This window comes from Mercurialis annua, linkage group LG1-X (assembly GCF_937616625.2).
Source record: "Mercurialis annua linkage group LG1-X, ddMerAnnu1.2, whole genome shotgun sequence".
Classification (NCBI taxonomy): domain Eukaryota; kingdom Viridiplantae; phylum Streptophyta; class Magnoliopsida; order Malpighiales; family Euphorbiaceae; genus Mercurialis; species Mercurialis annua.
Window position 1 is genome coordinate 59,815,097 of NC_065570.1, and position 26,151 is coordinate 59,841,247.

The 26,151-nt window shown below is 35.7% G+C and overlaps 4 protein-coding genes across 4 annotated transcripts; all 4 read left to right on the forward strand.

Annotated features, from left to right (window-relative positions):
• The first annotated feature begins 1,596 nt into the window (after positions 1 to 1,596).
• On the forward strand, positions 1,597 to 3,555 carry LOC126665437 (serine/threonine-protein kinase-like protein At1g28390). The gene has a single exon (XM_050358259.2). It carries the CDS (start codon positions 1,955 to 1,957, stop codon positions 3,455 to 3,457), a length of 1,503 nt encoding a protein of 500 aa, XP_050214216.1. The 5' UTR covers positions 1,597 to 1,954; the 3' UTR covers positions 3,458 to 3,555.
• A 4,565-nt stretch (positions 3,556 to 8,120) lies between these two features.
• Positions 8,121 to 9,294, forward strand: LOC130015185 (uncharacterized). The gene is made up of 2 exons (XM_056104891.1): positions 8,121 to 9,217; positions 9,276 to 9,294. Exons 1-2 carry the CDS (start codon positions 8,121 to 8,123, stop codon positions 9,292 to 9,294), a joined length of 1,116 nt encoding a protein of 371 aa, XP_055960866.1.
• On the forward strand, positions 9,204 to 10,838 carry LOC126674126 (uncharacterized). Its single transcript, XM_050368510.2, has 2 exons — positions 9,204 to 9,847; positions 9,925 to 10,838. Exons 1-2 carry the CDS (start codon positions 9,298 to 9,300, stop codon positions 10,749 to 10,751), a joined length of 1,377 nt encoding a protein of 458 aa, XP_050224467.2. The 5' UTR covers positions 9,204 to 9,297; the 3' UTR covers positions 10,752 to 10,838.
• A 79-nt stretch (positions 10,839 to 10,917) lies between these two features.
• On the forward strand, positions 10,918 to 13,109 carry LOC126673261 (serine/threonine-protein phosphatase 7 long form homolog). Its single transcript, XM_050367377.2, has 5 exons — positions 10,918 to 11,114; positions 11,213 to 11,979; positions 12,068 to 12,155; positions 12,251 to 12,646; positions 12,741 to 13,109. Exons 1-5 carry the CDS (start codon positions 11,016 to 11,018, stop codon positions 12,981 to 12,983), a joined length of 1,593 nt encoding a protein of 530 aa, XP_050223334.1. The 5' UTR covers positions 10,918 to 11,015; the 3' UTR covers positions 12,984 to 13,109.
• The last annotated feature ends 13,042 nt before the right edge of the window (positions 13,110 to 26,151 follow it).

Sequence of the window (26,151 nt, forward strand, 5' to 3'; positions counted from 1 at the left end):
TGCATAAAAAATCACCAACTTTCGCGTGTTTTTGGTATTTAACATAATCTTTTTTTCTTGGCATAAAAAATCACCAACTTTCATTTTTTAGCATATTTGTCCACGGGATGTGAAACGTCGCCGTTTTGAATGTAAAACGGCACCGTTTTGCGCTAAAACGGCGTCGTCTTACACTTAATTTTTCAAAGAAAACGGTCATGTGGACAAATATGCCAAAAAATGAAAGTTGATGATTTTTTATGCCAAGAAAAAAAGATTATGTTAAATACCAAAAACACGCGAAAGTTGGTGATTTTTGGTGCAATTAAGCCTTTTTTTTAACAGCAGATCATGATATTAAGGAATTAAATTTGAGTTACAATCTAAATGTCGAAATATGTCGTAGATTAAGATTACAAAATATGAAAAATAAATTGAAACCCTATAATCGTCTATAAAAAGAAACGAAACAAATCAACAACAATAGAAATTCAAATGTACAAATTCTACAGGTGATAATAAACAGAATAAATTCAAGTGTTGAAAATTATCCGCCATCCATTGCACCCTTAACTTTTATTGACCGCTTGTTCTGCTGCTAATATATTTCAAATAATAATATCAAAATTTTAAATCTTCAAGAACTTGACTTTGAAGTTTGAACAAACGCTTAAAAGTTTTGAACGATACAATGATCTACACAAATATATTGCAAACCTAACAAAAACACTCGAAAATAAATCTCCAAAAAACATAGCAATTTATTCAAGAAAAAAATAAGGAAAACATTGAAATAAACGAGATTAAAGACGATGGTTTCCGGCTAAAAACCAAAAAACCACTATCTCCCGGCCTGCACTCGAAAACAATAGAAAGAAGACTTTTTTTCTCTAAGATAAATTTTTCTCTCTAAACTGGAGAGTTGAGACAACCAATTTTGGGTTTACATGAAAACCACCAAATTATTACCTTACACACATCATAAGTAAAATTTGAATCAAAAGAAATCTAGAGTATGATTCTTTTGGAAATGTTGGTGTGAATAATTTTCAACAGCAGATAATCATAATCTATTAAAAGTATTTAATTAGGGGAGATGGGTTGATAGTCATTTGTTTGAAAATAAAATGGGGGAAGCATTAAAAGTCCAACTTACTGTTGATAGGGGAGATGGGGTTGTTAGTCAAAGCACAAAAAATCTCCACCTCTCAACTCCCAAAATCACCAATCAGACAATTAGATTCTTAACCCCACATTCTCATTGACATTGAGTGCCGTTTAAGCCAGTCAGAACTGGCCTACTCCCCACTCTCTTTCAATTTTTGCATTCATTTCGTGGTTTCAAACTAATTAAACTATTTCTACTGTTTATGAAACATTTAAATACTCTAGTAAACTTTCTTCAGCTTTCACATTATATATATGGATTATTCATAGGCCAAGATTATCAATACCGTAACACGGCAGCTTAATAATCTGTAAGTTTGTATAATGATTAATATTCAGTACTGTACAGTTAAACATCATTATATATAATCACATAAGAAAACTATTTAAATTTGAAAAGATGATATTAAGGAAAACAGCTAGCTATAACTAAGATTATCCCCATATTATTCTCCAATTATCAACATTAGATTACTCAAAAGCAAAAGTAAAAGTTGAAATGAATACTTCACCCCACTCCTACCACCTTTAAAATCCAAGCCCACGAAATTCCTCAGAAGCTGGCACGCTTTTGCATTGTAATTTTGAAGTTAAACAAAAAAATACTTAAACTTCTCATATTTTAAGTTCAAGCTTTGATTGTTTTCACATCTCTCTGTCTCTTTTATTTTATCACATCCAAAGCTGTAAACAGTACACGCCTTTACACTTTCTCACTTCTTATTTGGACCAGTACTAATTATGGCATTTGCCGCTATTATTTCCAATCTCAATTTTCTCCCAAAGCATCACTGCCACTAATCATTCCATGGGTTATCTTTCTAATTGCAATGCAGACTCTGCAATTGCTACTTGCGATCCCTACACCTGGCCGGAGTACCGCAGAAGTAAACGGAAAAACAAACCCAAAACCACCAGATCGTCATCCTCATCAAACAAACCCATTCCTATCCGACACTTTACCTACGATCAACTTGTTAAAGCCGCCAATGGATTCTCTGCAGACAGCTTTCTCGGCAAAGGAAGCCATGGTACTGTCTACAAAGCCGTTCTTGACGACGGCAAACTAATAGCCGCCGTCAAAAAAGCATATCCGAACCAGTCAATCACCATCCATTCCAATCATAACTGTAACAGTAACATTAACTGCTCCACGTGTTCTACACCAGCTGAAAACGAGATTGAGATTTTGTCCAAAATTCAACACCCGCGTCTCGTCAATCTCATTGGCTATTGCTCCGACGCCAAACATCACCGTAAACTACTTGTCGTTGAGTATATGCAAAATGGTAATCTATGCTCGCTTTTACACTCCACCTCCAAACCCCCCGGTTGGACCAGGCGGATCCGGTTCGCTCTACAAGTGGCAAAAGCGGTTCAGGCTTTACACACGGCCCGACCGCCGATTATTCACAGAGACATCAAATCATCTAATGTCTTAATAGACGAGAAGATGAAAGCACGGTTGGGTGACTTCGGGCTTGCGCTGAGAGGCCACGTGGAGGATGTGCGCGTCAAATGCACGCCTCCGGCTGGTACGTTAGGATATCTTGATCCCGGTTATCTGGCTCCCGGCGATATAAGCTGTAAGAGTGACGTGTTTAGCTTTGGAATCTTACTTTTGGAAATTATTAGCGGTCGAAATGCGATCGATGTGAAATACAGTCCTCCTTCCATCGTTGACTGGGCGGTTCCGTTGATAAAAAGAGGCGATTCCTCAGCGATCTGTGATCATCGTATCGGTTCGCCGGTGGATGCCGGAATGATAAAGGTTTTGAGTGTTTTGGCTGCCAGGTGTGTGAGATCAACGGCTGAGAGGAGACCTGGGATGGGAGAAGTAGTGGAAGGATTAAAATACGTGAACAGAAGATATAACGCGCCGCTGTTATGGAATAGATTGAGGAGGCGCGTGGAAGATAAGCCGAAGTTTGATAGAGTTGTTGATTTAACAGAAGAGCGTGTTAATGTTAATAAAACGGTGAGGAATGGGAGTAGGAGAAATAGCAAAGTATCGAGTGTAGAGTATGGGAAAGGAATGATTGGTGAGCGGGTAATGAGATCAAAATCAACCGGGTCCCGATCTGATGATTATTACCATGGAAGAATCAAGGCCGGAGGAGGCGTGGCGGTCAAACTTCCGATGATAAAACTTAGCAAGTCAAGGTCAGTGGGTGTATTGCAGAGTCCGACCGTTGTACAATGCAGTAGTAATTATTGTACAGAAATTGAATCCCCTTTTTCAAAAATGCTGATTGGATCGGACGAGAATTCTCAGCTAGAGATGCAGGGGAAGCCATTAATTTTCATCTAATTTTATTTTTTCAGAAGACAAAGAGTGAAATTTAAATTTTAAGTTTATTCTGTTCAAATGTAACTTTATTTTGAACATGATTTTATATTTTACTGTCAGATTGGCTCCATTCCTTTCACTCAACGGATATTAGAAATTGGTTTATTGAAGAGTCTAAAAGCAAAACTAAAACATGAGGGGTATATTTGCACTTTAGAGTAAACATTAAGACCATATTTGCAGATTTTCCCTCCTCATTATGACGCCGTCATGGTATCAGTTGAGATTGAAAGTTCAGATACTGTGCCTGGAATGTTTGATGATGCCACACATCGGTGGTGATTTATCATTGTCTACGTTGCTAATTATGGTTTAACATAGATTTCTATTATTGTATATGCCACAAACATTCACCCATTACATTTATGAATATAAAAACTGGCCTCTTATCCAAATTTGATACATGTATTGCAGCAATAGAAGTAATAAAAAACAGTGAGTTTGAGTTTGTGGATACACAGGGGCGGACGCCCTGCCTCACCGGCAATACTCTAAGGATCTGAATGAGTACCCGATTTTCGCCCCCTTTTGATTCCACCATGGATGTCCCTAGTGGAAGCTTCATGAGTTGCAGTGCTATTTTTCAACGCTACAACTAATTTTTCTTTGAGTTGGAGGGGCCAATCCACAGGTCGTTTGGCACTTTCATTACAATTTTCAAATAAAATATAATATACATAAACTTTTAAATAGCTCTTTTTAGGGGTGAGCAACGGTCGGTTCGGTTCGGTTGAAATTTTTTCGCTTTTTTCGGTTTTTGGTTTAGAAAATTCCCAAACCGAACCGAACTTTTAGTTTGAGGTGAAAAAACCGAACGAACCAAACCAAAAAATTTGGTTCGATACGGTTCGGTTAAAACCGAATTTCACTATTTTTTATTTTTTAAAATTTTTTTATATTAAAATTAATTGAAATATTAAATAATTAGAGTCTAATAAACTTCCATATATGTTTAAATAATAATTATTAACTCATATATCAACAATTATTAAGATATAAAGACAAAAAACATATAAATATAAGTATAAGTATATATGTATATTATTTTTAAAATATATATATTTTATATTAAAGTTCGATTAATTCGGTTTTTTAGTCGGTTCGGTTTTCATAACACCCAAACCAAACCGAACACCGAAACTTTCTTATAATAGAAAACGAACCAAACCATTTTCACCGAAAATACAAACCAAACAACAAAGTTTGGTTTGGTTCGGTTCGGTTTTTCGGTTTGGTTCGGTTCTCGCTCACCCCTAGCCCTTTAGTTTTTCATATCTTCTTCTATAAGTGTTTTCCGTTTCTTTTTCTCCACCTGTTTTTAATTTTTTTTAGTTCAGTGAAAAAAATTTAAAAAAATTAAAAGGATATAACATTTGTCCTAATTGTTCTTTTTAAAAAAAGTTGCTGAACGGTCGTCATATTCTTTTTCTTAAATAGCCCAACAAAATCCCCCCCCTAATCAAAATTCTGATTTCACCACTGTGTATATAAATATATTATCAAATTAAATTTATGAATATAATATTCTATTATTCAAACCCATAATTGTAGAAGTTATTTCTCAGTTTATATATATTTCAAAAATTATAAGAATTAAAAGAAAAAATAATGTAAACAAAGAAGGCATGAATTTAATATTGAATATGGGGTGAAATGTAAAATGATGTAAACTTGGATTAGAAGAATAATTCCAAATATTACAAAATGCATGGAGATCTGATCGATCTTGTTTGATCATCCATTCCTTCATGATGAAAATGAATCTTCTTGAATGTCAAGCGCTGCAATTTAAAGATTTTGCAACTTCATTCTTGTTCAGCTAGTCACATAGATGAGGAGATGACTATTTCAGATGGCAATATTATCAACATGAACAGGTTACATGCGTCTCCTGCAGTGATTTCCACTGCGTTGGGATTGATGTTGAATTTAATAATACTTGGAGGATCGGCTTTGATCTAGGATTATTTAAACTTGAGGATAAAACAGCTATATTGGCCGTTCTATCGAAGAGGATGCATAAGGATAGACAGTGAGCTGAGGCTCCACTGTCTCGAGGTTTTTCTATTTCTTTAAGTCTTTGCCTCTTACTTTTGTCTCTTGAAATTGTAGGGGTGGTGTGCTAAATAGCAAGAAACAGAAGTTTATACGGAATTTGGTTAATATTCTCAATTTATCTTTTATTGATCTGGTTGAATCTAAAAAAGAAAATATTGATGATCTTTTTGTTAGAAATTTATAGCGTAATTTGGATTTTGAGTATGCTTGGGTCCCTTCTATTGGTGCATCAGGTGGTTTGATTATTTGAAATTCAATTTTATTGCAAAATGTGAATATTTTGAAGAATGCTAGATAAATTGCTTTAGATTTTTTCTATTATAGTGTTTGCTATAAACACATTCTTATTTATGCCAGCAACATGATTTTTGAGAGATTATTGTTATGAAATGAGCTTAGCAGTTTATTGGGTTTCATGGGTACAATGTCTATTAGTGGTGATTTTGACGAACATTGATTCCGGAAGAGAGGTTGAATGGTGTTAGCTTCACTGTTTTTATGTTGACGCTTCGTGATTTTGTTAACAACTTTGAGTTGTTAGATTTACTGCTCCACGAAAGGCTTTTCATTTAAATAAAGGGTCAACACGCCACCTGAACTTGTGACACGGGGTCATATAATCCAATTTATACTTTTTTGAACAACTAATCGCAAAACTCTTCATTTTTGGATCAAATAACCTCATAATTTATATTTTTATTTTAAAAAATAGGTTTAGAATAATTATATCGCAACAATTAGGGGAGATATCTAATTACTTTTTTTCATCACTCACCTCCGATTTGTAATATACGCTTTTTAAAAATATATTTATGGGGTTATTTGACCTAAAAATGAAGAGTTTTCGGGTTAGTTGCTAAAAAAGTATAAATTAGATTAAATGATTCTGTGTCACAAGTTTAGGGGGCGCGCTGACCCTTTACTCCTATTAATTTGGTAGAATTCTACCTCGAAATTCCAAATTGACAGATGCTTAATTTCTGCTTCTGTAAGTTCTAACTTGGCCTAATATAGTTTGATCAGCTTTGGAGTCGTGATCATTTTCGCTCGTTAAATTTTTGGTGGGAGGATGATAAATTCGGTTCTTTTATTGCTGAGAATTTGAGTGTAGTCTACTCTAGCACTGAAGCTTTCTCATCAAATTTTAAAGTTAACAAATCAAAAAAATTAGAAAGAAATAGAGAAGAAAAAGACAGGTCGCAGGCAACACCGCTGGCAGCTAAGAAAAAAAGAAGACAAGTGACAAGTGAGAGAAAAGAAAAAGTGAAGAAAAATAATAAGTGAGAAAAATGGAGAGAAAAAGATACACGTGTTTGTTTAAAAAAAAATATTTAATGAACTAAGTAAAACAGTTGGGTCATTAAGTGTAAAGCATAAAATGGGGTTAATGACGTTTTTATTTTGAAAATTAAGAAAATTTCTAAAATTAGCTTGAGATTAGCTAATTTTCCCAATTTATACCAACCAGACCGCGGAACACTTCCGCGGTTTGTTGTAAACCGCGGAAGTGTTCCGCGGTCTGCAGACGTGGCTCCATCTGGACGCAGATGGGGCCACGTCAGTGTAAACCGCGGAAGAGTTCCGCGGTTTACAGTGACACGTCACTGTAAACCGCGGAACTCTTCCGCGGTTTACAGAGGGAATTAATTCCCTCTGTCAGGGAATAAATTCCCTGGCTGAGTAGTTGGCAGCCAGGGAATTTATTCCCTGACTGAGTGGTTGTAGACCGCGGAAAATTTCCGCGGTCTACACCACTATATAAGGGGGAAATTTTTCCCCCTTATTCACTCACACTATTAAAAAAAAACTATGAGAATAAAATGTAGAGAGAGGTTAGAGAGAGGTTAGAGAGATAAATTTTGAAGCTTTTTCGGGATTGTGAAGAAAATTTTACGGAGTCTATTTTCGGAAAGGGATATTATTTTTCGTGGCGGATATTTTTTGCACGGAATATTATTTTTTGGCGGAGAATATTAATTTTTGGCGGAATTATCGGGTGAGTTTTTTAAATTTATGTTATTTTTAATTATTGAATGTAGTTAGATTTAAATGATGTTTGAAATGTAATTAGATTAAAATAGTGTTTGAAATGTAGTTAGTTAAATGTAGTTAGTTAAATAAATATATATTATAAAATAAATTAGATTAATGTGTAAATAAAATTAGAATAATGTGTATAAAGTTTATATAAATGTAAAATAGAGTAAATTAAAATTAGAAAATCGAATATATGAAATTTTTAGAATATTTTTATATTAGGTTGGAATTAGTGAAAATATTAAAATTTATATTTTATATTATATAAATAGATTCGATACTAAAAAATTAAATATAATAGGTATTTGTTTTTAACAGTATTTAGAGAAAATATAATTTTTTTATAACTGTAGGTTTGGGGAAAAAGTTAACATAAAATATTCGTATTTACATTTAAATCGGCTAATTATTAAAAATTTGAACTTGACATGTAGAATATTTGAATTATATTTTAAATGAGAGTAACCCTCTTTTTAATGAGCTGTCAGCCCTAAAAATGTAGTTAAAATTATATTTTTTTAATGTAGTAATGACGACAAATGAGCTGCCAGCCCTAAAAATTTATTGGGATGGTACAATATTATCGACTCCGGGTGGAGTTGATTATGTTTCTGGTAAATCAGAACTGGTTCAACTGACGAGTGTAGTGAATTTTGCACAACTACAAGTCGTAATTAGAAGGGTAATTGGGCTGAAGGATGGTGACGAGATAGTGAAGATTTATCTACGAGTGCCTCGGTTCGATGAACATGGAAGATTTCAAAAATATGATGGTTTTCCTATGGAGACAGATGTTCATATGCAAGCAATGTGGCGTAATGTTTCGCGGACGCCACAAATGAGGGTACTTGAGTTTTATATTGTGTACAATCCGTTATCTCAAGTACGTGCGGATGGAGACGACTGTGCGGATGTAGACGACTCTGTAGATGTAGACGATTGTGCGGATGTAGACGACTGTGCGGATGTAGACGATGGTGATGATTTTAGTGATGAGGATGAGGAAGAAGAACACTTCTACGGGGCCGTTGCTGATGACAACGAGAATGATGATGATGATGACATCGGTGGTGATAATGGAGATGGCACCCATGGTGAGAATGTCGGTGGTCGGTCGGAACAAAATACAGATCATTTTGAGTCGCGCCTTCCTCATGAGTACACGCATCAGAATGTTGACGACATGTGTGTCAATATGAATCTGTGGCCTAAAGAAAATGCAATATGGGAAGCAGGCAAAGAGTTTGAATTGGGGATGGTTTTTAGTTCGAGGTATGCTGTCCAGACATGCGCGGCGAGTTATCACATTGCAGCTAATAAAGAATACAAGAGCAGTGAAACAACTGGTAAAACAATAGTTCTTGTGTGTGTGAACAATGACACTTGCAATTGGAGGTTGCGTGCGTCGCTTTTAAAAGGCGAGTCAGACTGGATGATAACAAGATATAACGGCCCCCACCAATGCAGCGGCCAATCAATGAACCAAGACCATCGCAATTTAAGAGCGCGACAGATAGCTGACCACATCGACACGCAATTGCATCTGCAACGTGACATTAGGATTAAAACGCTTCAAGAGGGCATTTTTCAAAAACTGCGAGTTAGGCCTGGATACAAAAAAACTTGGTATGCCAAGGAAAAGGCCATTGCAAACAGGTTCGGACAATGGGACGACTCTTTCAAGGAGATTTGCAATTTTATGACGAATGTCACCGTTGCTAATCCCAGGACAGTCTGGCATGCCACCGGTAATTTTTTTAAAAATTTCGACTATTAAAAATATGTTCGATTTAATAATTACTAATAACGGTGTATGCACAGGTACACCAATTGAAAACAATCCACAATTCAGAACTTTCAAGCATATGTTTTGGACTTACGAGCCAGTGGTGAAGGGTTTTCAGTATTGCAAGCCTGTGGTGTACATCGACGGCACCCACACATATGGAAAATACGAAATGACTTTGCTGATTGCTTCTGCAATTGAAGGGAACAATCACATCATGCCGATAGCTTTTGCAATTGTGAAGTCAGAAACTGCCGCATCCTGGAGGTATTTCATGAGGATGTTGAAGAGGTATGTTTTGGGTGAGCGAAAGGTGTGTATCATATCTGATCGCGGCTCCGGTATTATGAGTGCCATGGAGGGCCCTGAGTGGGGGGGTGATACCCACAAGTGGTGTATTAGACACCTAGTGAGCAACTTCCACAATGCCTTCAAGAAAAAATATCTCAAAAAGCTTGCTGAAAAAGCTGGTAATTTTCTTGTTACTTAATATAATACATACATTTTTGGTTGATGGGAAAATATTGACGGTTTAATCGACGTGTAGGACGCGCATACCAAGAGCATAAAAGAGATCGGTACATGTCATTGATAGAGGCGGATTCACCTGAGGGTTATGCGTATCTTGACCGCCTTGATGTTACAAAATGGAGCATGAGTGGCGACACGTCTGGAATGCGGCATGGTGTGATGACAACAAACTACGCTGAGTCGGTCAACGCGATGTTAAAGAACATTCGGGGGCTCCCTATCACAGCCATGTTGGAAGCAATATTTAACAAGGTCAACTCCGTGTTCATCAAGCATGTGAACGACTACAAAATGTGGTTGGCATCCGGTTTCATGTGGACCCCAGTCTGTGCACACAGAATGGAGACTTGGGAAAATAAGTCAAGGACTCATACGGCTTCACAGTTCAACGTTGCACAGAAGGTATTCAATGTCTTGACCCAGTTGGACAATGTAAGACAAAAGGGTGGCAATACACAACAAGTTCGTCTACTGGACGGGACATGCACCTGTGGAAAATTTCAACAGTGGAAAATTCCGTGCTCCCATGCGATAGCTGCCTGCAACCAATACGGAGAGAACTACCGTGACTACATTTCATGGTATTACAAATGCGAGTACGGAATCTTAGCGTGGAGCTCTGTTTCATTTGAACCCTTATGGAATCGAAAGCGTTGGATAAATTCCACTGAAATTCCATTTGTTCCTAACAGACAGTGGATGAGAAAGAAGGGTAGGCCGGTTGAGAGTAGGCGTAGGAATGAAATGGACCAGACATTTAGGGACAGGCGGAATAGCAACTACTGTAGAAGATGTCTTACATATGGTCATAACCTTAGTTCATGTCCTTTTAGAGTTCAGTGATGTGAGAATTTCTGTTTCCATTTATCATGTACTAAGGATGTTGTAATTCCATTTGTGTTCTATTAAAATTGAAAATCTGGCAGCTCATTCTATTTTGTGTTTGTTTAGTTATTTAGTTTAAATAACAAACTCTTGTAACACTTTTACTTGACCGTTTAATTGATGAAGTTATTTTTAATTAATTGTTTCATATTATCTGTGAACAAGTGTTTGATATTATTATGATTTAATTGTTTAATAATTTGTATTCAAAAAATTGCAGGCATGGCAGCTGCTCACGATCACATGCAGCCGGGTCCTGAAAGACCGGCGCTACTTTTTTTACAGCATGACCATATCTCTCAGGATGTCTGGGATGGCACGGTAACTTACGTTTGGATTTTTTAGCGATTTATGCAACTTCATTAAATGTTTGCAACTTCATTAAATGTTTGAACTAACTTAATGTTTATTTTTTTCAGGGATCTGACGAGGGATTTCTGTCTCGCGCTAGCTGTACGACTAGAAGGAGCGCTGTTCTGCCGTTCGCTAAGTTGGACCACCGTATTCGGTCGATGATCGAGCCTACTGGATTTGCAGGCTGTTTTGCTATGCGTCACTACAACGTCGACATGCAGCTGATCACAGCCCTTGTGGAGAGGTGGAGGCCGGAGACCCACACTTTTCACTTACCCGGCGGAGAGTGCACAGTTACACTACAGGACGTGGCCATTCAGACCGGACTACCAGTAGACGGTCATGCTGTTACAGGAGGTATTGTACATGATTGGGCTGCAGTGGCAGAGAGGGTTTTGGGGATTCCTGCGGGCAGATATCCTAAAAAGCCTGCAAATTCCACAGTCCGGACTTCTTGGATCCTAGAGAGTTTCCCCGACTTCAGTGCATTACCAGACCAGGCGACTGACGAGCTTGTCCATCGGTACACACGGGCGTATCTCTTGCTCGCTGTCACAGGATTGTGCTTCACTGACCTCGGTAGTGGAAAGACTTCGTTACGGATTCTTCCACTTTTAGAGGACTTGGCGGCAGTTCGGACCTACAGCTGGGGATCGGCGACACTGGCTTACTTATATCACGAGCTTTGCTCATGTTCGTTGCGGTCTGCGAATCGCCGCAACATGGGCGGGCCGTTGTGGATACTGCAGCTGTGGGCATTGGACCGACTTAGAGTTATTGCTCCCGCTCTTGCCGATCCCACTATTTCACCACATCTACCACTGGGCGACAGGTGTGTTTTACTGTTATTTAATATTTTTTAATTTTATTCTATTTCTTAAATACTGACGGATTAATGTGTTGTTGTTCTTGAATAACAGATGGGGAGGCCGGAGAAACGCCAGCCGTGCGGCTCGACACTCGCTGCCTGACATCCGTGTTCGGCTTGACACATCTCGCTACGAAGATGTAAGAAATTATGTTTCGGTTTTATTATCTCGTTTGTTAAATAGCTCATTGTGGGAATGTTTTAATACTAAATGTCTTGTATTTTATACATGCAGTTTATCTGGCAGCCGTACACTGATGATATGCTGGACACTATCCCAGCGTATTGTTTAGATGGGCGCGCTTTTTGGCGGGCCACGGTTCCACTTATTTATTTTCATATTGTGGAGTGGCACCAGGCAGACAGAGTTCTGCAGCAGTTCGGACTGCAGCAGGGTATTCCAGACGCCCCACTTCAGGACCACTCACTACACTCCCTTACCCTGAAGAGCAGCTCATCTTGGATCCAGACACACTCTCACTACATTCGTGTGTGGGACGACCGACTCCGGTTTGTAATTTCAGGACAGCCCCTCCAGGACCCACCTCATTATCATTCCGAGTATATGGATTGGTTTCGGTATGTCACGCGTCGCTGGATCACACGACAGGGCGCTGAGCTCGGAGCACAGGTATTTTTTTAAATTATACGTTTTTCAATTAATTAATCAATAAATTGTGGGTTAATTTTCTACTTTTTTTAACGTATTATATCGTTATTTGCAGGCCGATTTTGTGGAGCGTGTACGTAGGGATGCTCCTGTTGACACTGAGCTTCGGCGGTTCGCAGCCAGCACACAGAGAGGCACTAGAGAGGACCGCCGTGATGTTACATCGCCCCCTATCGAGCCTTCTATACCGCCGCATCGACTACCAGTCATACCTGACGCGCCGATAGATCCGACTACACTGCGACATCGACGGCGACAGCGGCGTCACCCCCCCTGCACCACCTCAGCGTCCGACTGATCCTATGCCTCCCCCAGTGGTTTTTCATCCTTTCAGAGGGCATTACTATTACGCGGGGTCCAGCTCTGCACCGCCGCCCTTTTCATCGGGTCCTCCTTCTTCTTCTGGCCAGTTTTACGGGGATTCGGCACATCACTATAAATTTAATATAATTATTTTGTAGTATTTTATAAATTTATTTTTGTAGAATGTTAAAAAAAATTAACTAATTCAAATGTTTTAAATTTAAAAAATTCAACAATTAAAACGTAAATTTTTTTTAATAAAAAGTTTTCTCATTTTTAAATTTTTATTTAATTTTTTTTTAAATGATTGGGAGAAAACCTCCCAATCATTTAAAATAAAATCAAAATGATTGGGAGAATTTTCTCCCAATCAGTGCAGCCAGGGAATTAATTCCCTGGCTGCACAAAAGCAAACCGCGTAACACTTACGCGGTTTGCCACGTTGGCAATGCAAACCGCGTAAGTGTTACGCGGTCTGCTTTTGCCTATGTGGCTCCTCCAGCGAGGAGCCACGTAGGACAGACCGCGGAACTGTTCCGCGGTTTACATAAACCGCGGAACAGTTCCGCGGTCTGGTAGCCATAAAATGGGAATTTTATCATTTTGGGTGATAAAATTGGAAATAATTAACAAAAGTCCAATTTAATGGTCATTAACCCCATAAAATGACATAAAATGTACAGATTTTAGTAAGTTGTCATTTGAGAAAATAAACACAGTTTTTCCAATTACTCTTTAATTTTCTCCCAAAATTACAGTTTGAACAATGAATCATTTGATTTTGGATTAAAAAAATTAAAAACCTTAATTGTTAGTCTGCTTTTCGATTTCAAAAATTATAAATCAACAAAATTAAACAAACCGGTATATAAATCAATGGGGCTACATTGATGAGGATTGTTGTGTGTTTTGTAATTCTGACAGTGAGACTATTGGGCATCTTTTTTTCAATTGTAGAGTGACTAATGCTGTCATGAAGAAGGTTTTCTGCAACTGTCTAATTAACAAAGAGATTTGTAGCTGGAATCGAGAGTGGTCTTGGTTTAACAAGAAGACTAGCGGGAAGAGCATTCTTGCTAGAATGAGAAGAATGGCTTTCATAGCTGCCATTTACCACATCTGGAAAGGAAGGAACTAGATAATCTTTGAGACGATTATGATGATTGCAGATGATATTTTGAAGATGATAAGGAATGATGTTCTTCTGTTGAAGCTATTTATGAAGAAAACAAATTCTAGTTTATTAATTCAATTATATGAAAATCGAAGTTGTACATAGCATAGATGCAGTTTTGGCCTTTTCGCTTGTATAGTTTTTGGTGAATTTTTATAGTCTGCGGTTGTTTGGTGTTAATATAAGCTCCGGTACCTTTTATCAAAATAAAATAAAATATATAATTAAAAAATTTATGGGCTAGTTCTGCAGTACCACCTACCCTTTTATACCATTTTTGAGATTAAATTGAAGTGGTATATATAGGTCACTGGTATAGTAGAATGATCCAAATGTATGAGATACTTTTTAATTTGTTACTCATTATTATTATTTATCATATAAATATACACATTATTTTCATGATCAATAGATAACTTTTTTATTATTTTATTTTAAATGATAAATAAAATAAAATAATTATTTAACTACGGTTTGCACTGAATTTAAAGAAAAAGTTATAAAATCAAACTTACCGGTTTGTTATCTATATGGTTTTATTTTCGTTTGAAAATTTATTAAATCGGTATTTTTAATTTTGACTAAAATAAGAGTTAAACGAGTCAAATCAAACTATCTTGGAAAAATTACAGAAAAATTCAAAAAACGGGAAAAAATTACAAAATACATGCTTCTCAAAATGTTTACATTTAATACCTAAAAAGTTTACAAAAATACGAAATAAGTTTTCACTTTTTACGTACGGTATAGATATGTATTGATAATGTATCATATATGTATTAAACATGTATCAAAAATGTAAATTTTTTACAGTAAAAAAATATGTATTTTATGTAAAGTTTTTCAATTTTTTGGTAAAGTGGACTAAGTATGTATTTTTGTAATTAAATGATATTTTAGGGTATTTTTGTAGTTATCCCAACTATCTTGACCTCTAATTTTAGCCCATAGAGAAAACTGTCGAGTAATCCCCAATTGAACGATTTCCATGGCCCAAAAGGCCATTTGATTGACTGATCAAACAAACAATGAATTTGTTTTTTCTGTACCTAAATGAGTTATATATGATCATTCTATTATGAAGTATGAAATGAACAATGTTTTAGGCTTTTAGCTAGATCCCATTTCACATTTTGCTTCGGTTCAAATTTGGGCTGGCGTTGCATTTGAAAGCTTGGCCTGATGGCCAAGTCCTTCGGTTTGTATGAGGTTAGGGTTTGACCTCTGATTTTTTTCAGACTATGGTTTGCCTGATTTAGCTTTAAAAATTGCATGCTAATTTTTACTAACTCCCGCTAACAACTAACATAGAATAGCTCTACCTCTGATAAAAAAAATGGGCTGGCATTTGTACCACTGAAATCTAGTAACAATTCCTCAGAACCTTCGAGGGTAACAATGCATTAAAACATTAACACCTGAAACTTCTGTAATTGGCTGCTACTTATATATTAAAAAGAAAAAGGAAATAATATATAGGAAGGAAACCAAAAGGGTAGAGTGTGAGACCGCATGGTGACCGTTAGCTATTAATTATCTCTCATTCTACTCTTTCTGATAATATTTTTTCTTTTTAATTTATATTGTACGTACTTCTTTTCTAGTCATCGACTATATTATTTTTATCTTTTTTATTTTTTTTCATTTCCGTCGTCGGATTTAATGGAAAGTTGATAAGTTTAATACAATGAATAATAGATTTATGAATGAGATCTTTATAAAAATACTTGACGAATTATAATATTTGTAAAATTTAACCCCCAAACTATAACTTGAAGGTCATTAATCCATTGCATCTCATATTTTATTTTTTATTCTCGAACGCTGGTTTTCTGCTCCAAATCTATTCCAGCGTGTTCAAAAAAGTAATTGGAAACAATTTCAAACGGTTTATAAGAGCACAATATACAACTGTTTAAAAAAAACTATTTCTTTACTATTTCTAAAAGAATTTTCAAAGGTTTTGAAACAGTTTTGTAAACAGTATAATTTGCAACCGTTTTTAAAACAATTAAAAGAATTATAGTATTTTAAAAAATTTAGAAAGTACGAGTAAAAAAATTTGAAAATAGAGTAAAAAAATTAATATTTAAAACCGGAATATTTTTTTTACAAATTTTCTTTATGAATTTGGGTACATGCTTGCAAGGGCCTAGGTGATGTACAGTTAGTTGGACCAGCCCAAATTTTGAAATGACATCCTCAAGCTGTGGGCTAAGATCGCTTCTGTGAGAATTTAGACTTTGGATCAGAAAAATAGATTCTTTCTTAAGAAGAGAAGACAAAGATAGTATTAAATAAATGGAAACATATGAGTGAGGGAAAAAAAAGTCTAATAGTGAAACTAAATTAGGATGGACAAATAATAATTAGAGAGTTGATTAGAGAATGATAAATAAAACCTGAAAAGGCTAATCTTGGGAGAGTACTTTCAGGTTTAGGTTTGGACATATGTTAAGAAGAAGTGATTTACATTAGTAATGAACCTTAAATCAATATAAGACATTGAAAGTAACAACACATAAGCATCCAAAACTTTTGGTGGTCCCCCTAATGCTTGAGTGGGCATTGGTTGGTGAAATGGCCCATTACAAATATAGACTTGATTGATGGACGGTGATACATTGTATAATTAGCGGTGTTTTAAAAATCCAATCACATGTATCAATTCAATTACTTGGATCCAAATTTTTTATTAAAAAAATAAAAAAATAAAAATGTAGTTCCATTTCTTATTTATAAATATTTATAAATATCAAAATTACTAAATCTAGAAAATAAATAATTATTTATTTCTTAATTGGATTGTAATTTATTTTCAATTTTTCAATTTATTTACTAACTAATTTTTTATATATGTTTATATGTTAAAAATTCAAACACGCTAATTATCCAAAAAAATTAAATTTAAAAGTACTACGATATGTCCAATCAACGATTATCAAAACATCATTAACAAAAAACATAGCCATCATAAAATTTTAAAGACAAATTAAACCAATAATAATCTAAAACATCAATAGTAACTGCGTATTTTTTTATAACACTATATAAATTAAAAAAATGTATTATATTAATTTTAATACGAGTTAGTTCGCGAACTCTTAATCGAGCTTTTACACAAGCATGTTCGCGAATTATTTATCGAACCTTTATATGAGCATGTTCGCGAGCACTTTATCGAACTTAAATGTGAGCTTGTTCACAAATATTAAACGAACTCATTTATGAGTTGTTCGCGAACGTAAACAAGCCGAACATTATTTTATTCATGTTCAGTTAGTTTAACTAAATGAAAATGAAATCAAACTCGAACTCGATATATTTAGGATACAAATGAACACGAACGGAGCTTTTATCAAGCTGGATGCCGAGCAGCTCGCTTCGTTTGTAGTCCTAATTGGACCGGTTGAAAGGAGAGAATCAATGTACATGTAATTTTGTAGAACACTCATAATTAGGATGCAAGATTGCAAATTTGAGCTTGACTTAAGATCAAATATAATTCTACATTTGTTTTTAATTTTGAAAATATATGAAAAGGCTGCCAAAAGGCATGGAAATGGAAATCAAGATGAGTGGCCCCAATACTTAGCCCCACACTCCCACTCTTTTCTTTTTCCGTCTTGTCACCATCCATGTCGCCTTTCATTTCTCTCACTCGCAGAGAAAAGAAAAAGAAAGAATCTCCGTTTATCAAGAAAACGGAACGGAAATTCATAGAAATTCAGGAACGACATCACACGTGGCGGCCCCTTTATAAGAAGAGTAACGCTTTAAGGTAACGGAGGCGATGGTTGGTTTGTTTCCCGCCAGCTGACACAGAGAGCGAAAGGAGTACTGCAAGGTCAGTGCATCGCGTCAGATAAGCTCCGGGATTAGCTTTGCTTTGGACTTTAGTGCTACTAAATAATACCCCACCCTTTTTTTATTTTATTTTTTTTAATCATCGTACCCTTCCAATTTCAGTTTGCCTTAACTTGCTTTTAGTTTAATAGATGTATTTTTCATTTTATTTTTAAGATGTTAGTATGATTTAAATTTCATGAAATTGGAGATTTATATCTTTTCATAAATATACTCCCTCCGTCCCAATAGAGTTGTCCACTTTGAGAAATTTTTTTGTCCCAAAACTCTTGTCCACTTTCAAAATGTAACTAACTTTTACACTTAGTTTTTCTATATTACCCCTATTTAAAATAAACTAATGAGTAAATTGCAAGCGGGTCCTATATTAAATAGGGGTATGATAAGGAAAATAAGGAAAATTTTATAAAACCTATAAACAATAATTGCTTTTCTTAAACTGTGTGATAAAGCAAAGTGGACAACTTTATTGGGACGGAGGGAGTACAACACAAGAGTTGTGCTACGTAATTCGTGCAACAAACTAATGAAGCGTTAGCCATGTGTAAATATTTAATGATAAAGTAATAAACAATAAATAAAGATATTTTATCGCAGATGGTTATTGACTTGTTGTAAAAATAACGTGGCACGTCCGTTGTGTGGGAAAAACATTCTCTTTTCATTGCTAAAATTGAGATTAGGATAATTAATACTGTAAATTATATTTTTTGGTGCTCTTAAAAAAACATAACCACTTATAATCATTTCTTTATTTTTTTAGCTACAAGCAATATATAAAAAATTGAAAAAATTGAAATTAAAATTCTCTCAAATTTATTTCAACTTAAATAGTCAAATTTAATGAATCTACACTGCTCGTTATAAAATAAATAGTATAGATTAAAAAAGTATAATTCTAAATAAATTTAGTCTATACCGTTTATTTTATAATTAATGGTATAGATCGTAAATTTTGTTTACCATTGATGATAGCAAATCTCATTTTTATTTTGTATCTTTTAATCATGCTAAAAAATAAATTGTTTTCTCCTTTTACTTATTCTTTATCATAGTTGAAAGAGTTAAATTTAGGCTAAACTCATCTAGAGGCCCCTATATTTTATACTTTTGTTTCCGTAGATCCTTATATTTTCTTTTTGTATTATCTGATCTCTCTACTTACCTATTTTTATTTTTCAGGTCCTTTTTGAGTTTTTTTCAGTCATTTTGTGTGACTAGAGGAAAAGAAGATTGTAAGTATAGGGACTGGAGGAAAAAACAATTGTAAGTAGAGGGACTGAAAAAAAACTCAAAAATGACCTGAAAATCGAAAATAGATAACTAGAAGGACCAAATAATACAAAAATGAAGTATAAGGACCTACGAAAAAAAGTATAAAGTACAGGGGCCTTTAGATGGGTTAAGCCTTAAATTTAAAAGAATAAAATTATTTATAGCTAAATATGTATTTTTTATTTTATAATAATTCAAAAAAATTATTAACATTTTAATTAAGTATTGTATTTTTTTTTATTTTGTATTCCTTAATAAATTTTTATTTATCTTTTTATATCTTAAGCTTGAGAATTGATGGAGTCTAGACACTTTCGATGCCTGAATCAGTCTAGGCTCAGCAACGTGTATTTTCTTGTCGAAACAGTTATGTTGGTAGGTATATCTCATGTCTTTATATATGTAATACCCCAAAATACTTAATTAGCTAATTGGACCACGTGTCCAGTTTTGATTCGCCAGAATGGTGATATCAGAAGAATTTCTGAAAAAGATAAAGTAAATAAGTTTCAAGTAGGTCGGTTTTGAGAAATTAACTATGAGAAAATTTAAAGTTATATTTCAATTCCCAATTTAGAATTGGAATTGAAAAGAAAAATGTCAAGAAAAGTCCAAAATAAAGTTCAGGGACCAAAGTGGTAATTTAGCCACATTGTGTCGGAAATAGAAATATTGAATTTTGACGGCAAAGTGTTAATATCGAGTTTCGTATTATTTATTGGACATAAATAATACGTAACAATAATAATTTAAGAGTTTATCGATTTAGTTACGGACTAAATCGTACGATTGAAAAGTTTAAACGATAAATGGTAAGAAACAAGAAGGACAAGGACTAAAATGGCACTTTAGCCAAATGATATAAGAAAGAAAGAAATTGAATTAGAAGCAGAGAGAGAGTTCGAGAGAATTGAAAGAAAACGATCGATACCGTTGTTTCGCCGCCGTTTCGCCGTTCGTCGTCCGATTCGAGCGATTTTCGCGGCGATTTCTTCAGAATCGAAGCCTCTATCAACCCTAAGCATCAAATCAAGGTAATAGGTCGGTTTTTAGCTTGATAATGATGAGTTTAAGGGCTGTTTTGAGTTAGGATTTTGTTTGGATTGAATTTGACGTTTTTGAAGTTATTATAGCGTTTTAATGAAAACCGAGATGCGGGTTTCGTATAGTTGGATGTATAGCACGTCGGGATAGCTGAAAAGCCCCGGAAAACGACTTTCCGGGGGGCTGTCATGAGTGTGCGTTCGCACACATTGAGTGTGCGTTCGCACACTCTCTAAGTTTTAGGGTGTGCGTTCGCACACTCACTGTGTGCGTTCGCACACTACCCTAAACTTGGCAGATTCAAAATCCCAACGGTCAGTTTATAGATTTGCCTCTTAGGAACGCGTCCGTCAAATTTCAGCTCGATCCGACGGTTCAATTGGGAGAGATCTTCGTTTTACTAAACAGTGTCAGTGTGCAGGCAGCACCTGCGCACTGTCCTGAAAACTCCTTAAAACTTCATCGAAATGAAACTAAACCTTAAAACTTAAAAGCATTATACGTATAGGAATACGAGATTCACGTCTAATCATTAAACATTAATTATTTATCAGACGTGTCAGAGCAGAGAGGTCAGTAGACGTGGGATAGCAAGGGCATATCATTTCATCGACCATATTTGTGATTGGATTGCGGTCACTGTGAGTTGCTCTTTACTTTCGTGTATTATACATATAAAGTTATTTTATATTGATATGTATACTGTTTTTACGCATCGCATGTTAGATGATTTGATTAAATATTATATGTTTCTATCAAATGTATATACGAGAACTAGTATGCGATCCGAAGAAACTAGCTACCTATTGGGTGTCAATAGGCTGTGTGATCACCAGTATCGAGTCAGTCTAGTATGTTTGCATTGAGAAATGACTTGACACAGCTGGGAGCTGTTGATGAATATGATATTTACGATTGGGTTATGATTTCGATACGCAGAGTGAACTCGGCTACGGTGTAGCCTGGAAGTCCCCGTATCGAGTGGCTGGGCCACCAGCGAGTTGGACTCGCAATTGATATTTACGATTGGGTTGAATGATATATGATTATTCGAGAGATGTGTCGCATGCTAGGATATTAGTTTCACACGGATCGAATACATGTTTATATGTTTTATATTATTGTTTTCTTGAGATGCGATGCTATGTTTTTAAATTAATACCGTTAGTAAAATGCAACCTCACTCAGTATTTTCCCAAATACTGACCCCTCACCTTTGATGTTTTCAGGTACTTAGTATGTGGACCTAGCTAGAGGCCAATTTTAAAGTCCAGAAGTCAGTTGTATATGTTTAGTATCTGACTTCTGTGAATGCTGCAGTAGTGGTCCCGTGTGACAGAGTCGTAGCCTAGACAGCAGTACACATTGAGTGTGCATATTACTTGCTGCCCAGTTTATATGTTTTTGTAGGCTACGTGTTTTATATGTTGTGCACGGCACTAGGTGCCAGTGATATGTTGGATACACTAACTGAGGTATATAGTACCGCGAGGCCAGTTCGTACGAGGTACGGTAACCAGAGCCCGCGAGGATAACAGAACAGTTAGTGTGAATGTTTGTGTATACATGTTATGTATACTTGCTTCTGTTGCTTTATGTTATTTGTTTATTATTTGCGAAAAATTAATAGTGATTTAAGGCTTGCTACGGGTTCCGGAGCTACCACTCCCGTTCCCTAGCGCCGGTCGCGGCTCAATAATTTGGGTCGTGACAATTGTGGTATCAGAGCAGTTGGTCCAGTTACCACTGCGAGTTGTTTTGATGATTGTTTGAGAGCAGTTGGTCCAGTTACCACTGCTAGTTTGTTTTGGATGTCTGTCTGAATTGTGAAACTCTGTCAGTAAGTAAACCTAGGAACTACTGCAGCAAGAGAGTCAAACCTTAGTTGTTTGCATTTGATTGATGTGTGCATTATTAGTAAGTTCCATAAAGCGTGCGAACCGAGATGGTTAAATGGAGAAGTGATGAATATTTGTGTGTATGAGCGGATAAGGCAACTAAGTGTTTATTACTTGTGTAAGGGATATTCAGTGATTACGTATTTGCGAATTACGTATAGATTGATTTGAATTTACTGTTTGTGATGCCTTACGAGATGATATTGAAGTTAAGCAAGGAAAAAGAGGGCTCAGATGGTCGCTGGCATTGGAGTTGTTTCTTTTTAGCATGTCTGGGCAGAACGGAGCTCAGTCACATGCTGCAGAGGAATGGGAGGAAGCACCTCCTATCTGTCAAAATGGATTTCACAACGAAATAGGCGGACCATCTGAAGTCCACCAGAATGGATTACACTCAGATGCTAGGAGATCACCTGAGATATATCAGAATGGTTTCATGTCAGTATCAGAAATTGATAGTTCTTTTTGGGTTAGAGGTAGAACTCACTTGCTTGAAATGGAGTACAATGAAGAAAGTGAGGAAGAATCAGAATAAGTTCATCAAGAAGAGGACTTTGAAGAAGAAGAGTTATCAGGTAAGTCAGACGTCGAGGAGTACCGAAGTAAACATTTCTGGTCCAACGTGCGGAGGTACCGCAATTTGAGAGAAGATGGAGGGCTAGTAAATGGCCAGGCACAAGGGGTTTTGAATCAGGTTAGGAGACAAATGCGCTCCTTTTCTGGAGGAATACTACCAGTGGGACTGTGTTTCACTGACTTTTTACGTATGGTCGAGGGAGTCCCAGATCTAGATAAAGATAATGAGACAATTAATCGTAGATATGTCAGGAGATTAGGACCAGAGTTTGATGAGCTATACGAGTATGTTCACGAGCACTTTGGAACGCTCACTATGATGGCCCGTAAGATCGAGGTTGACCACGAGTGGGATGGCAATCCTGTTCGACCCTACTTTTTCAGATGTACGTTCTATCCAGATTATACTTGTCAATCCTCTGGTATTAGGACTTACCCCCACTCCGTGCATAGAGGCGGAGTCAACTCCAGTAGAAGAGTTAAGGGTCGACACACTGGAATAGTTATTAGGAAACCTAGCGTTCCACATCAGGCACCCTTAGGCATAAATGATTAATATGCTTTGAGTATTTGTGTTTATATGTTGCATTGTTGTGTATATGTTTACTGCATGCATGATAGAGCATAACGAGTAGAATGTACCTATAGGATAATACCTCAGATAGGTAGGGCCTATAGGAAGCGATATTGACAAACACGTGCTTAAAGAATGAATATATAAACATAATTTACAAAGACAATAATATAATAAACGATAAATAATACATTTATCGCGAACGTAATTCCTGTATTACGTTCTAGAAGTTGTGAAGAAAGAGATGGGTTACCAACAGGGAATCGATATGAAACATCGGTACCTGCGTTTGTACAGGACATAACATGGTACAGAGTGTTAAAGAAGTGGTTGTGGTGATTACAGCAGTAGAAAATGTTGAATTAAATTAAGTTATCGGAGATATGGAGAAAGAATTGATGTGATAGGAGAATAGTCAGGAAAATGACAGAAGGTGACAGCAATACAAAAATTTGAAATGTACTCAATAATAATAAAGAAAGCCGTTAATAGTCGCAGAGTGTACAACCTGGAGTAAACTTATGTTTTATGAAAAGTATGAAGAATTCTTAAGATTTTTCAAAGTACGATTGTGCTCAGACATCGCATATGACATTGCATAATCACGATAGGAATACATAAGAAAATGATTTTCGAAATGTAGATCATGCATCATATCTTTACAATGATAAAGAAAAATGCGATTTTGAGCAACTCTTTGGTGATGAGAGGTGTCATCACTCTGAGCTACAATTGTACTAATGATTTCAAACGATTTATGAAAAGTGATTTAAAAGAGCTGGCCAGCCAAAAGATGTTTTGAAATCTTTTATTAGTAAGTGAACTCAGATGTGAAACTCTGCGACGGATAATAAAATGTTCTTAGTAAATAAGAATAAAAATATAAAAGCAAATCCCAATAACAGAATAAAGCCCTGTTAATGATAATTGCAATAATGTTAAGGGAGCTACAGTGAAATGTGAACGAGGAGTTATTGCCGGAGAGCGAACGCAGTCAAGATGCAATGCGCTGGCAATATTTAAGGATATAGTAATTATCCTTATGATAAAGTAAAGGATGAAATGACAGAGAGTCATATTAAACGAAAGAAATACAACGAAAATGCAAGAATGAAGAATATAATGAATATCATTATGTTGAGATAAGTAATACTGCGATCGTGAGTCATATCGGAGGAGAGAAATTAAAAGTATAAAAGACGATAATATGAATGATGAACATCAAGCGATATTTTAAGGATATATAACCTTATCAATATCAGTGTTTGAAGATATAAAAGTAGAAGGAGAAGGAATACAAAACGACGAAGAAGATAATCTTGTAAGACGTGAAAGTTTGAAAGTAGATAGTTCAAAAGATAAGTGATGCTAATTGACTGATATTAGGTGAAGTCACTAATATCAGCATTAAGAGTTATAAGTTGTGTTAACAGAAAAGAGAAGAGTTAAGTTATGAAACTCTAGTATAAGGACAAAAGCACACGTATAGGTATACATGTCAGTAAATATAAGAATGATGGATAAGATGAAAGAAAGTATAATGAAGGGACTCATATACCCTTAAGATTTAGTAAGATGAATAGAGAAGTGGAAAGTTCTAGAGATACGTCAGAAAGATTATCAGAGTGGAACAGCATTAATTGAGCTATTATAAATGAAGGAAAGACGTAGCGAATACAGTAAGCAAAGGATGAGATGATACTTCATCGCTATTGGATAGATAGGAGTGAATTGTATCTAAGGAGCCACAATGTCATAAGAACGAGAAAGGGTATAACAAGTAAGAGACAAGACAAAAGTCGGTATTAGTATAAAGAGATCAAGTTGTTTAAAAGACAATTAGAAACGCGTTATAAGTGCTAAGGAAGCATAAGGAATGTAGGACAACAAGAATCGAAACTATTCCCTAATTTTGGGAGTTACAAAGTCAAGTGCAATCTAAAATGTTAAGAATAGTCGGAAAACACTTCAAGAAGGAGATGAAGGACAAAATAAGATAAGCTGAGGAACGGTTATAATCAATATTAAGATAGAATCTTAACGAGCAAAAGTAAAGTCGTAGAGTTAATTGGAAGTAAGAAACTGAAGTGTAAGATAAAAGAGGAAATTGATTATACAGTAAGAAGGATTCTTAAGAAATTTAAATATTAAAGAAATGTGTGAGATTATTATGAGGTCATCATGGATAAGGAATTGTGACGTAAAGGAAAAACAGCTTTGACTGATAAGTCAATAAGAAATTTGAGTACAAAAGTATATAAAATATTAAAGGTCTGTTGAATCAGTCAGAGATTAAGGTGATTTAAGGGAAGAACATCGTAAGCGGAAAAGTCAATAAGAGACTCGAGGCGAACCTCAAAGAAGCAACTAGAGGGAAGTGAAGAGGATAAGAATACGAGTAGTACTAGTAAACAAGGACAACTGTATAAGCTATATAACCGAAAGTAATGTGAAAGGAAACGTTTAAGACAATGGTAAAGGACGAAGGATCACGACCAACAGAACGACGTGAAGTTCACGATAGTTTAAAAAGAGCAAGGGAAAAAGAGATTGAAGATAGTAAAAGATGTAGTAGGCTCAACTACGTTAAGAAACAAGTGAATGTGTTAGACTTGGAGCAAGATGAAAGAGATTGGTTGATTAGGAATGAAGTGCCAGATAATGATAGAAAGGAGTAAGAAATGACGAGAACCAGTTAAGAAAGGAAAGTGATAACTACAGACGATAGGAAAGATCATAACTGCAAGTTATGATT